Source organism: Chroicocephalus ridibundus, chromosome 2, assembly GCF_963924245.1.
Source record: "Chroicocephalus ridibundus chromosome 2, bChrRid1.1, whole genome shotgun sequence".
Lineage (NCBI taxonomy): Eukaryota > Metazoa > Chordata > Aves > Charadriiformes > Laridae > Chroicocephalus > Chroicocephalus ridibundus.
The window spans coordinates 143,492,418-143,505,317 of NC_086285.1; the positions used below are offsets into that span (position 1 = coordinate 143,492,418).

A 12,900-nucleotide genomic window follows, 5' to 3' on the forward strand; every position below is an offset into this window, starting at 1 on the left:
AGCCATGGGGGGGGGGGGGGGGGGGGGAGGCATTATTTTGGTCTTCAGTATCTATCAGAAATCCCTGAAACTCTGGATCCTCTTGATGCTCCTGTAGGTTTGGTGATGAAACCCGATGGTATAAGAAATGGTTGCCTTCTGTGCTATTAAAACAGCTTTAGTGAACTCCTAATGAAAAGGAGGAGGGAGAGCAAGTTATTCGGGATCTGTCAGTCTGATATCTCTGTTTAGCTTGTAATTATATCTGGCAACATGTTCTGACAGCAGATCAGTGGTCTCTGCCTAGTCCTGGGCTTCTGAGGGAAAAGAACAATAGAATTCACGGGAGGGAGGAGTTTCTTTGTTTATCTAATCCTGGATAAATAGGTGTACTAGTTGCTGTATGTATGTACCTTGAAAGTAATGAATAACTGCACTACGTGGCAACTGCCAGTGTTCTATTGAAACTTTTACCATACAAAAACTTGAAAATTACTGCTATGGGATACATAGTTTTAAAACTAAGTTAAGTCTTATTGTATTTATTCAGTTTTAATGCCATCTTGATCACTTTTAAGCAGTGCCTTGAAAACCTCAAAAGTTTCTGTCAAAATCCATAATTGTAGGAACACACTTAAACTCTGTTCTTTTTTCAACAATATTTTGAATAGTGAAGTGGAAAGAGAAACTTCTTGCTCAGTGGGTAGCGTGCTGGTGGGACTTGTAGCCAAAAAATGATGTGGAAGCTGAAAACTGATGTGGGTTCAAACAATCCAGATTCAAGGGCAGGAAACTCATTGTGAGTTTGTGAATACACAGAAACCGCATCTGGCTCAGGAAGTCCTTGAACTCAAAATAACTGGAAGAGCGTTCTTATGTTCTGTGTCCTATGGTAAACTCTTCTGCTGTTGAACCATGGTGGGTAGGCGAACTTGTCTGTTTGCATCTTTGAAGTAGTATTTGTCTTGAGAGATATTGGAACAGCTTGTGAGCACGGGTCTCTTCTGATGTGTTTGTAGTTGTATTCAGCTATGCTAATCTAATAGTGGCTAGGTTAAGTTTGAATTACTTCCCCGTTGTGCAAGCATTCTCCTGGAGAAACTGGCTGCTTGTTGCTTGGATGGGTCTATTCTTTGCTGGGTAAAAAACTGGCTGGGTGGCCAGGCTGAAAGGGTTGTGGTGAATGAAGTTAAATCCAGTTGGTGGCTGGTCACAAGTGGTGTTCTCCAGGTCTCAGTATTGGGGCCAGTTCTCTTTAATGTCTTTATCAACAACCTGGACAAGGGGATCAAGTGCAACTTCAGTAAGTTTTCAGATGACACCAAGTTGGGTGGGAGTGTTGATCTGCTTGAGGGTAGGAAGGCTCTACAGAGGGACCTGGACAGGCTGGATCCAGGGGCCAAGGCCAATGGTATGGGCTTCAACAAGGCCAAGTGCCGGGTCCCGCTTTTGGGTCGCAACAACCCCATGCAGCGCTACAGGCTTGCGGAAGAGTGGATGGAAAGCCACCCGGCAGAAAAGGACCTGGGAGTGTTGGTTGACAGGCAGCTGAGTATGAGCCAGCAGTGTGCCCAGGTAGCCAAGAAGGCCAACAGCAGCCTGGCTTGTATCAGGAATAGTGTGGCCAGCAGGACTAGGGAAGTGATCATCCCCCTGTACTCGGTAGTGGTGAGGCCCCACCTCCAGTACTGTGTCCAGTTTTGGGCCCCTCACTACAAGGAAGACACTGAGGTGCTGGAGTGGGTCCAGAGAAGGGCAACGAAGCTGGTGAGGGGTCTGGAGCACAAGTCTTATGAGGAGCAGCTGAGGGAGCTGGGGTTGTTTAGCCTGGAGAAAAGGAGGCTGAGGGGAGACCTTATCGCTCACTACAACTACCTGAAAGGAGGTTGTAGCGAGGTGGGAGTTGGTCTCTTCTCCCAAGTAACAAGTGATAGGACAAGAGGAAACAGTCTCAAGTTGTGCCAGGGGAGGTTTTGATTGGATATTAGGAAAATTTTCTTACGCTGGAAGGGTTATCAAGCATTGGAACAGGCTGCCCAGGGAAGTGGTGGAGTCACCATCTCTGGGGGTATTTAAAAGCCATGTAGATGTGGCGCTGAGGGACATGCTTTCGTGGGACTTGGCAGTCTTAAAGGTGTTTTCCAACCGAAATGATTCTATGATTCTAGTTACACTCTCGATCGGAGTGATTTGAATGAAAAGGTCTTTTTATGTGGTAGTTAAAGGCATGATTCTGATACTTGCTGCACAAGGAAATACAGGGTAATTTGTTATTCTCATCTGTCTGCTTCTGCCTCTTCCTGCTATGGATTAGGTATGTTTTTTTTCTCACCTATACACTAATCAACTTGTAAAAGTATTTTTAGATATATACATATGCGACATATGTATATATTAATGTTATATGTATGCATACATACATAAAAAGTGTGTGTGTGTGTAAAAATAAAATGACCCAAGTTAGAAGAAAGCTTCACTTGTTCTCTGTGATGGTCATTATGGAGGATCCGATCCATCCTGGAGAAAAAACGAGGCTTTTTTCTAACCTTAAACATTGATGGTATGCATATTGAAGCACAATTAAATTACAGCCAGTTTAAGCTGGCAAAAGTGGGAACAAGTGGGCTGGATTGGGATTGATATCATTCAGAGCTGCTGCCGGCGGGTTTATTTGCATATCTGTGTGTCTAGCTAACCAGCATCACTTGACAGAACTGGGTTAGGAAGCAACCATATGTGTATTTAGCCTGGGAGATCTGTCACAGATGGAGAACAGCAGCAGCCAGAAACAAAACCTCTTCATCAGTTCAGTTGTACTCATAGCGTCATAGCAACACTCTGGACCACAGCTTTTAGACTGTAGTATGTTTTTTTCTTTTTTTTCTTCTTTTTATAAGTGTGTCAGCTTGGATTGCATGAGATCACATCTGCAGCGAATGGGCTCACTGAGCATAAAAGCCTACTGGTGGCTTTTAGTTGCTGTTCTGGAGTTCCTAGAGCAACTGGAGTTCATGTGTTTACATCAAGTGGCGGAATTTGGGACTCTTCATTACCTATCCTTGCTCATGGCGAGTCGGTTTCCATTACAGACTTGTCAAAATAACCTCAGCTCTTTGGTTAATGGCACAAACTTGTTACCAGAGTGGTTGTTTCGGGGGGGAAACCTTAATGGTTCACTTTTCTAAGTGAAGGTAGCTTGCCAAGGATTAGAACAGCAGGGATGCCTTTAACTACTACTGTATTTCATTGGAGAAGGTGTGCATTAGCAGGGAAGACTAATTGTTGCATGCCTCCATAGGCTGTCATTATCTCTTCACCTGTAGGTTTTAATTAGTAAAACTGCCATGATGTCTGAAAAGCATCAGAATGGTAATGCTCTGATCAATAGGTACCTGGGTATCAGGATAGTAAAATTATTTAAATTAAAAAAACCCCACCTTTCTTCAAAGTTGATAAGCCTGTAAAAATGTTGGTGGTGGTAGCAGTGTCCAAGACTTATTCACCCCACCATAGAAAATGCCACCGTGGATGCTGGTAGAGGTTCTTCTACTTACAGATTCCGGTTCCTTTTGTTTGCTGAGTATACTGGCTGTTTTGATGTGCTGTTAACAGCCCTTACTCTCATCTTCTGACTCTTCCTCTGCTATCTAGTAAAACATTTGGATTAGTATGAGGGATTAATTGATATTACAACACTGTGCAAGCTAGCTGCAGAGATCAGTTTGAGCACAGTTTTTCCTATTGCTTGCTTATAGCAGCTCAGTGGTGGGAGAGAAGATCCTCCTGTTGCGCCACAAGGCATGTGCATCGTCCATGCAGGTGGCTTTTTAAACATTCGCAGTGATGGCGAGGTGATCTCAGGTTATTTAAGGTACAAAAATACCTTGCTGGATGATGCTCTTTCACTCAGCTGCAGCCCTGCACAGGGGTGTGTTGAAAGTCCCAACACTACTCAGGGCAGACCATTGGAGTCTTCTGTGGCAGCAAGCGCTTCTGGCTCCTGTCCTGTTGCTGCTTGTTGTCCTGCTACTGTTAACTTATACAGATGGGAAGCTGATTGCAGTAGGAAGACGCGCTAAATACGTGTTGAGTGGGCAGCAGGTTATCTGTTTAAAAGTGGGGATGGCATCTGTACCATGTGAAGATTTTGGTGTTTCCAGGTGTAGAGTCGGATTTGGTCTTGGAATAAGGCTCCTTAAAGCAGAAAACTTATTTTATTTAAAAAAAAGAAAAGCCTTCCCTGTTGAGAACACGGTCTGTGGTAGTTGTCCATGACTAAAGAGCAGTCATGGGCTTCTAAACGTTCCTATTTCATTAACAGATGACCTGATGATTTAGCGCTCGTGCTTCTGCTATTTGTCAAGTTATATGTCCTTTCTTTCTTTAAATACAGATAAACATTCCGGTCTTCAAAAAGGAAAATTATTCGGGTTATGTAAATACTTTTGCTAATAGCATGTCTTGTTAGTTTTTGTGAACACAGTACCATGTTAAAACTTTCAACTTCAGTAATTACACCACAAAATTTACTAGCTTTGCCTCTCTCAAACTTTGTATGACGAATCACTTCTAAAAAGGCTGTATACTGAAGCTGCATTTCCTCCTGCTTTTGGGCTGCTTTCCAGCAATGAACATTATAGGCATTATGCTGCAAGCTTGTGTATACGTGCACGTTATACCCGCGATCTGTGCCAGCCCAAGGAGTAGTTGAAAATCCCTATTGGTGTCTGGAAAAAAATCTACCGCTCATCAGATGCTGGGGGTGATCTGTCAAATTTCCTTGAGGTTTTCTGAAGGCTGCTTGGTGATGTGCACCTTCTGCTTTTTGCTGCTCCTCCTGCTGGCTTCAGTCAGAGGATCTGCCTTTGGGCTCTGCAGAGCTCCTCAGGGTCTGCTGGGCTTCCTAGAGTGAGCAAAGGGGGAGGCTAATTTAATCATGAAACACTAGTGGATGAGTTTGACAAGTTGTTCTACCCTGCCGCCTCCTCTTTCTTTTCTCTCCCATGACTTTCCCTACCAGTGTTCCTGAGTAGTACGGTGAGGAATAGGTAGTAAGACTAAGCTGCAATACAGGACCTGTCTTACAGTCCTGAAATTAATAGAAGTTGTCAATCAGTAGCCTGATGGAAGGATATCTTCAGTATCTGTTGTCACAGAGCAGAAAATAAGTAATAATTTTAAAAACAACAAATTTTTGCAGGACTACAGAGAACAAAGCCATAGGAAAAATAAGGATAGAGAATCAGGGAACTGAAACCTGTAGATGGTGTCTATGCACAAATCTGTTCCTACGTGCAAATAGCGTGGGGTATGTCTGTGGTTCTCTTGACTGACCTGCAGGATACTTGGTAGAGATCTGAAAACCTGCTTGGTTATGTATGCTGACTGCTCCCAACTCACACCCACTTTTAATATAAACCACAGCTTCCTTCTGGATATTGGTATCTGTTAAGCAAATGTACAATGGAAAAAAAATAAATTAGGAAATGAAACAGGAGAGACAGTGATCCTCAATATTTCTACATAATATTTTAGTGATGAATGTTTGGGATCCCTTGAGGTGCATAAATGCTGTTTGAATGCCAACGTCAACCTTTAGAACATGTCAAAACTTGTTCTTGCGTCCAAAACTGATTTCAGAAACTTAATTGTGTTTTATTTGGAAAGTCTTTGGAGAACACCACAATCTCTGAAATATTGATTGGACAAAAAATCCAATCTGGCTGTTGATTAGATCCAAGAAGAAGGATCAATTCATAAGGAAAAAAGGTTTGCATTGGGAAATGCTTCATATCGTGTTTGATTCCAAGAACTAGATTGATATAAAAAGAGTTAAGAGCTTGCACTGCATCATTATATAGTGATATGCAACTACTAAGAATGGCTGTAGAAATGACCCCATGTAAAACATGCAAGTATTTGTTCCGGGGGTTTGTTTAACTAAAGAAGACAGGCTGGAATAGCTATTTGTCTTGTATCCCTCCCTGGACACATTTCATTACTAGTGTTCTTTCTCTACTGCTTTTCCATCTGGAGATGTGACCACTCTAAGTCACTTGCTGCTGTTCCCCTAGGAGGTTGTCACCCCTCAGTTTGGGGGAATGCAGAAACGGCTGGGGACAGTCCGTGTGGTATCTTGTATTGGGGAATTGGAGCAGGCAGTGCCCTTAGCCTAACCTGTTGCTGATGCTGTCTCTTACCTTTATCTCTGAGGTGGCGTTAGGAATTAGCAAGTGCTTGTAGCACCTCGGTGCAAAGCCAGCAGGGTTAGCTTGAATAACCGGAGTTTTAAACAGAGGTGTCTGACTTCCTTAAAACAGATAAGGAACCTATAGAAGTAATAATAATAAAAATAGATGGGTGCAGGGGATAGAGGACTGAAGGGGAAGCACTTTTGCCCCACCTAATGTCCTACCAAAGCTGAGGGCGAAAGCACACAGAGGCTCAGCAGTAGGGCCAAGTGGCTGGGATGGTGGGAAAGCTGCCCTCTGGAACACCCAGTTAAAGCTCTCATGGCTCAACACTGCAGGTTCTGTGGCCTGTCTCTCGGCAAGGGCCAGGGAGACAGAGGAGCTTCAGTTTAACAGCGTTACCTTCTAAAGACAAGGGCCATAGCCTTGCTTCAAAAGGAAGGCTGCACTGCCCGAGCTGTCTCTCTCACTGTGTGTCTGTTCTGGTGGTTTCTTGTTAGGTTTTTTTTTTTAACAGTGATACAAGCTAACTCCTGTCTTGCCTTACTAAATTATTTACCTCAGAAATCTGCATCGTGGTCTGGTTTGGGGGTTGGGCTTTTTGTCCCCCCTAATAAGAATCAAGTCTGCAAAGAAAACTAGGAAAAAGTCTCTATCCTTGCTCTTCATACGAGTTTTGGAAGTAATGGAATTGTTTTCATAAGGATTCTAGAAAAATTTAAACTATTCTTTAGCTTAAGTTCTCTTGTGGTGTTCTGCTTTCTTCTCTCAGATACATAAATTACCCTTTTAGGTGGCTTCAGCTGGCTCCAGAATGGACTAATGTCAACGATGCTTTCCACAAAGCTATGCAGTTCCAAATAGTCTGGGGGGTGCATCTCGTTCAATGAAACAAAGAGTAAAATTATTTTTTTTTTTCTATTAAATGCTATACATATATATGTGTGTCTAGCAGTAGCTGGAAACTCTCATGGATTACCTGACACTTTAGCAAAAGAGATATTTGCTGGAACTGCCAAATCAAAACAAAACAAGGGTCTGTTAACTCGCTACAATTTTGTGGCAATTTGAATAAGGCTATGGAAGACCTGACAAAGCATATCAAAGCTTCTAACACCTAGAATCTCTGAGTATTTTGGGTGTTAGAGAGGAGTATTTTTTTATTATTATTACTCTAGAATAAATTATATTAACTATTGTGGCATTAATATTGCTTTAAAGCAAGACAAGCGTGTCCCTTTGTGGCACTAACCTATAACCCATGGCACCTGTCATTGACCACAAACCATGCTGTGTCTAAAGAGTCCATGAAATATAAGTAAATAAAAGCAAATACTGCCTTGCTAGCATTGCTGGCAGCTGTGGGGAGCTCCTTCCTCAGATGTATTTGGCAAGTAGCTTATGGAGAGCACTGACCTTGGGCTTGCATCCGAACTGTGGATGAGTTCCATGGATTCATCTCCTTACTCTTTAGCTGCATTTAAAACTTTGAGGTTGTAGACAGCATGTGGTTGAAATAAGCTCCAGCGCTGAATGGTGCACTGGAGGGGGGAAGACTTATTTTCAACCTCCTTAATGTCATAAGGTGACTCCTGGATCTTGTGTTTGAGAAGCTGAGTAGTACATAGGTATATTAACTGTGGTAGTACTTTGTTGGAGATTAGTAAGATTATTAATATTATGAAAAAGGCACGCAGGGGACCATACATGGGAAGTGTTGTGTTGTGATAAATTTGTATGAAGATGGTACTCTATGGCATAAAATATTAACTTCCCATAGCTCTTTTTCCGGCAATAGGCTCAAAATTCTTATCAATGATTGCAAGTGTCATCTTTGGCATTAGACCACCTCTGCTACCTAGTGAAGCCACCAGTGAAGAATTATTCACAAAGATACCCAGGAACACAATATTGTGGGGATAAACAAGCATTATGAGCAGTTCCTATGGAAAAAAACAGGTCTCCTTCTAGACGGGGATAGCTGTTCACTGTAGAAGTAGCCAATTGCATTTGCTTAGTGAAACCCCTTGAAGAGTTTTGTCTGAAGGGAAACCATAAACATCTGTATGTTGTGTTCAGGAATGGCTTGTCTGCTGGATTTGCTTGTCATCTGCTGTGAATGAGCTCCCCCCCTCCATACTGTGCCGTATGAAGATGTCTCAGGGCTTTGCAAATAGTGGGAACTGGGGAAGGGCAAAACTGAAAACATGCTTGGCGAGAACACGGGCTTGGAGGCAAATGTGCCTACTGGGCTTAAAAGTTGCAGAGGAACTCAAGATGATGAGCTTTAATTTAGAGGGCTGCATATAGGCTACCACTGTCAGACTCATCGAGAGGGAAGACTCCTCCACAAAGGCATCTTGGGACAGAGGCCGTTGGGCTAAACTTAGTCTTCATGAATATCATGTTAGCTAAGGATTTAAACACAGATGTAAGCAAGCAAAGGAAAGGCTGATAGTCCCCAGCAGAAACTTTCACATGATATTTTTATAGGCATGAGTTTGGAGAACAGAAGTGGAGGCAGTCTGGGAATGACCTTTCTAGTGTGGTTTGGGGAAGATGTTCTAGGTATAAGTAATAGCATGAAAACGATGATGGAAATGGTAGGTGCTTGAAGCCATGCTCAGGAGATAAATCAAAATGATCAAAGTGGTTTTGAGCAAGAAGCATGGGCTTTTGTGGGGCTTTATTTGCTTTTTTTTTTTTTTTTTACTTTCATCTTAAAATTGTATATTAAGTAGGAGAAGCCAGTGGCATCCCTCAATATTAGGACAACTTCAGGATAAATGGCCTCTGTGGATCTATCTAGTAGTGAACTTGTTAACTTTCCTTTAGAGGCTTTGAGACTGTGTGTGGCTCCGGCTGTACAGGAGGTGTGTTTGTCTCTGATCTCCAGAGGGACTCTCTTGAGACCAGTCAGTTGTGACTGCCAGAGTCCGCAGACAGTTGTCTTCAGCAAGATGCTGTGTGTACCCGAGGGTTGTGCTGTTAGGGGAGGTTGATTACCCCAGTGTAGTTTCTCTTGAATTGCTCTTGATGCCATGGTGATGGGAGCATTACAAATGTCTAACTATGTGGCCTGAACTTTGATATCTGCCCAGGGCTTTAAGAAAGGTTAAGGCTGCATAGGTAGCTGCTGGCTCTCTTCTGCACTAGTTTGGCTTCTGATTGCTTCTATCTTGACTTGTTTGTAGTATGCAGCAGAGGATGGACTTGTACACACAAATGATCCGGCCAGGACAGTGTCCAAAGAATGGATTTGCATTTAAAGGCCCCAGCAGTTAGACTTCCTTAGAGAAGGTAAGGATAACAAACCCCAGGAGACGGGTTTGGGGGTATCATAGTGTTTGCTTCAGATAACCACCATACTCCACACAACTTTTCATTTGCTGCCCTGGGAACATGGCTACTCTTTGGTATGTCCAGAATGTCACACTGCAATATATAGGAGCTTGGCTACTAAAGCCATCATTTAAAGGATTTTGACTATTCCAGACTTATTATGGGCTGCTGCTTTGCGTACTTCCCAGGGCTCCAAATGCATGCTACTTGAAGCTTTAATATCGGTATTGAGAGGCTCCAGAAAGCTCCTCAGAGTCAGTTTTCTGAAGAGCAAAGTGCAGAGATGGTGCTACTCTGCTAGCAATGCGCTAGGATATAGTGTTGGTTAGGCGGAATGAGCTGCTTGCTTAGGTAACTACAGAATCTGATTTCTAAATCTCATGCTGATGTAAAATCGCAGCAATGAAGTAGACTGTGTTTGTGTAACTGGCAGCTACTCTCTTGCTTTTGTGAGCTTTCTGATCAGGCCGCTTCAGCCTTTGAAGCTTGGTTTACTTTATCTTCTGTATAGGAACAGTCAAAGGGTGAAGTCACCCGAAAGCATCTGTGCAGAAGAATACAAGTTGAATTGCAAAGCAGTATATTGGTGGCTGCACTGTGTGCTTTATCATGTGCAGTAGTCGTAGAGGAAGATATAGAAATATTTATGAAAAACCTCATAATCTCTAGTCTTTTAAAAATACGTAGTCAAAAAAGTGACACATTTCTTTTATGCCCTCTTCTTTCCTCTATTCTTTTCTTCACCTTCTCCTCTGAAAAATAACAACCAAAAATGCCTTCTTACTTAGCCAAGGGTGTAATCCGCTTCTGGGCAAAATCTTCACCTGCAGCATCACCTCACTGTCATCTGCTGTAAGTCCTGCTAAGTGAAGTACTGCACGTGTAAAGACAAAAGTGACCATATCGGCTAGTTGTCCAACAAACTGACTTTTGTCTGGGTTGATAAAGCTAAATCCCATCCCTACAACTAACAGTCTGAGGCTGCAGTTAGGTGGTTAGTAGCATCGTGGCTTAAACTACACTACATTGCTTCCCATCCAGCTATTGTTGCTTGTCTATGGTGGGCATTGCCATGCAGGGATCTTGCTTGGGGGAGCTGATCCAACTGGAAGAACCCGTTGGGTTTGGCTTTCAGTCCGTTTTCACCCAATCCACTTTACGGCTTAGCTGTGTGAGTACCTGTGTCAGAGATGGGAAGGGAGAAGTGAGCGAAGCAGGCACTGGGGGATAGTAATGCTATTGCCGTGATGGAGTTGAAACTGTAAAACTTCACCTTGAAAGCTGGAAGGTCTTGTAATAGTGTAGAAATTCTGGCATACTCTCAGTGAAACGCTGTTCTCCCTAACACAAAGTGTCATTGAAATTGCGTGCGTGAGGTGAAAACTAAAGCTGTTGATCCTTCAGTAAAGATTTGGTATTTTGGAAATCAATAAATTAAGACTTGCTTCTATCATGGGGTTCAGTGACCTGCACAACTCTTTCATGCAGATTCCTCCACCCTTTCTGATGTTTTGAACAAACACAGCTCGCCTAGATGGAGATTTTCATTATGTTCCCTGTTTTACCACTGCTCAAGCCAATTGTGCTCAAGAAAACTCATCAGAACTCTGGAAATCAGCAGACGAACCTCTGACTGTTTTAAAGTTAATGCACGATTTTCAGACACGCGCGCACAGACCACTAAACCCTTCACTGAGAGCACAGGTACTGAAATCACACAAGTACTTGAGGGTTTCTTCTTGATAAAGAAAGTATTAAGCTGCTCTTAACACAGAAATAGTTTAGCCTGAACCTACCAAGTCTGATCTACTACATTCTATGACAGAGCAAAAAAAGTATTTTTTACCTGATTTTGCACACAGTTTAAAGTTGTTTGTTGTTTTTTTTTTAAAAAAAAAAAAAGTATTTTAAGACCTCTAATTGTGCCTTTGACATTTTTATAAAAAAATAATTGTTGTCTTGTACATATTTGTCTAATCTGTGCGGAAGAAGCCTCTGTAAACTTTATATACAGACATATTTTACACAGTGCAGAAATTAGGAATGTAAAGTGGATTATCTGAGGAAAAATGCTGTAACTTTGTAAAAAAAAAAAAATATAAGTGCGGTATGTTAAACGCTTTGTCTCTGATTCTTATCTTGTATGCTTTCCCTATGTACTCAGATATTTACATTTTAAATGGCTTACAGGAGTAGGTATTTCCAAACTTTGATCACACTGCATAGTCAGAAAATGAGAAATGCAGTTACTGTCTCTCCTGTGATACTGTTTTCATTTTTCCACTTCCTGTTCCACCCACACTGGTTGGTGTTTAACAAGCTTGTGTTTAAGCGGAGGAATTATGATCTGTTGTAAGGCCCAGCACCTTGTCTGCTTTAAGGGAAGCTCAGGCAGGGACAGTAGTTAGTTTGGTCTCTCTGAACTAGAGCAAATATACCCAGCACCACAACTGTCACTATGAGCAAAGAAATTGGATGATGTACATGCTCTTACTGAAATAACTGATGTCTTTTAGCATTCCGTGCTCTCTCTGGGACTTGGTTAGAGCGCAGCATCTTTCCATGGCGATTATACTCGTTATTTGTACTGAAGAAAGGAGGGTGGGGGAAAAGAAACTCTGAAAGACTTGTGAGGCTAAAAGTTGTAAAGGGGATAGGTTCTCTGGCATGTTTAAAATAAATATTACAGAACAGAGGACTGCAAGCTCATCTGTTCTTGAAATTGGCCACAAGCAACTCTTCTCTGCTGCAAGTTAGAAACTCAAGTGAGAAAGTTACTGCCAAACAAGATAAGGGGTTTTTGGCAAGAATACCTGTCACATTATTTAAAACCATGCAAATCCACAAAAAACCATGCTGGTTATACTTCTGGAGGTTGACATGGGAAAACATTTATCCTATGGACTCTTCCTTGCTGGCCCAGCTTCTCCTGGAAAGCACAGCTGGGCTGCTACTCTCCCAAAGGTGATTCCCCTCACAGAGACAGGCACTTGGAGCTGGGAATGTGCTTCAGCCTCAGACTCGCTAAAACACCTGGATGGTCCTGGGTGGAGAGCCCAGGAGCTGGGACCTGTGCTGTTTGGAGAGGCTGACCTCAGTGTCAGGTTCTGCCTTGCTTCTTCTCCCAGATGTACCTGAAGGGCTGCATCTGTGTGTTCCATCATTGGTGTATTCTCTCAAGAAGAAAACAGGCTTTTGCAACACTGCAGCCAGAGACCTCTCACCTCTGTGGCTGTGGGGACTGCACAGGGGATGCCTAATTTGGGATCCCAGCAGCTTTGGAGCCTGTTTTGCTTTTTCTTCCCTGATTTTTCCCCAAACTCAGCATAAAGAATAGAAAAATTTTAGGACCTGACTCATGATGTGGTTCCTGAGAGACGCTTGGGAA

The 12,900-nt window shown here is 42.6% G+C and overlaps 1 protein-coding gene across 3 annotated transcripts in view; it reads left to right on the top strand.

The window, feature by feature from the left end:
* Positions 1-11,760, top strand: part of ESRP1 (epithelial splicing regulatory protein 1) — a 36,493-nt gene extending 24,733 nt beyond the window's left edge. For 2 of the 3 annotated variants that reach the window (XM_063327206.1, XM_063327207.1), the window contains exons 14-15: positions 9,365-9,470; positions 11,001-11,760. In XM_063327206.1, the coding sequence (XP_063183276.1) occupies positions 9,365-9,455 (91 nt within the window). In that variant the 3' untranslated portion in view covers positions 9,456-9,470; positions 11,001-11,760. The remainder of the gene's footprint in view (positions 1-9,364; positions 9,471-11,000) is intronic. The other variant, XM_063327209.1, reaches the window with a different exon arrangement.
* Positions 11,761-12,900: the final 1,140 nt, after the last annotated feature.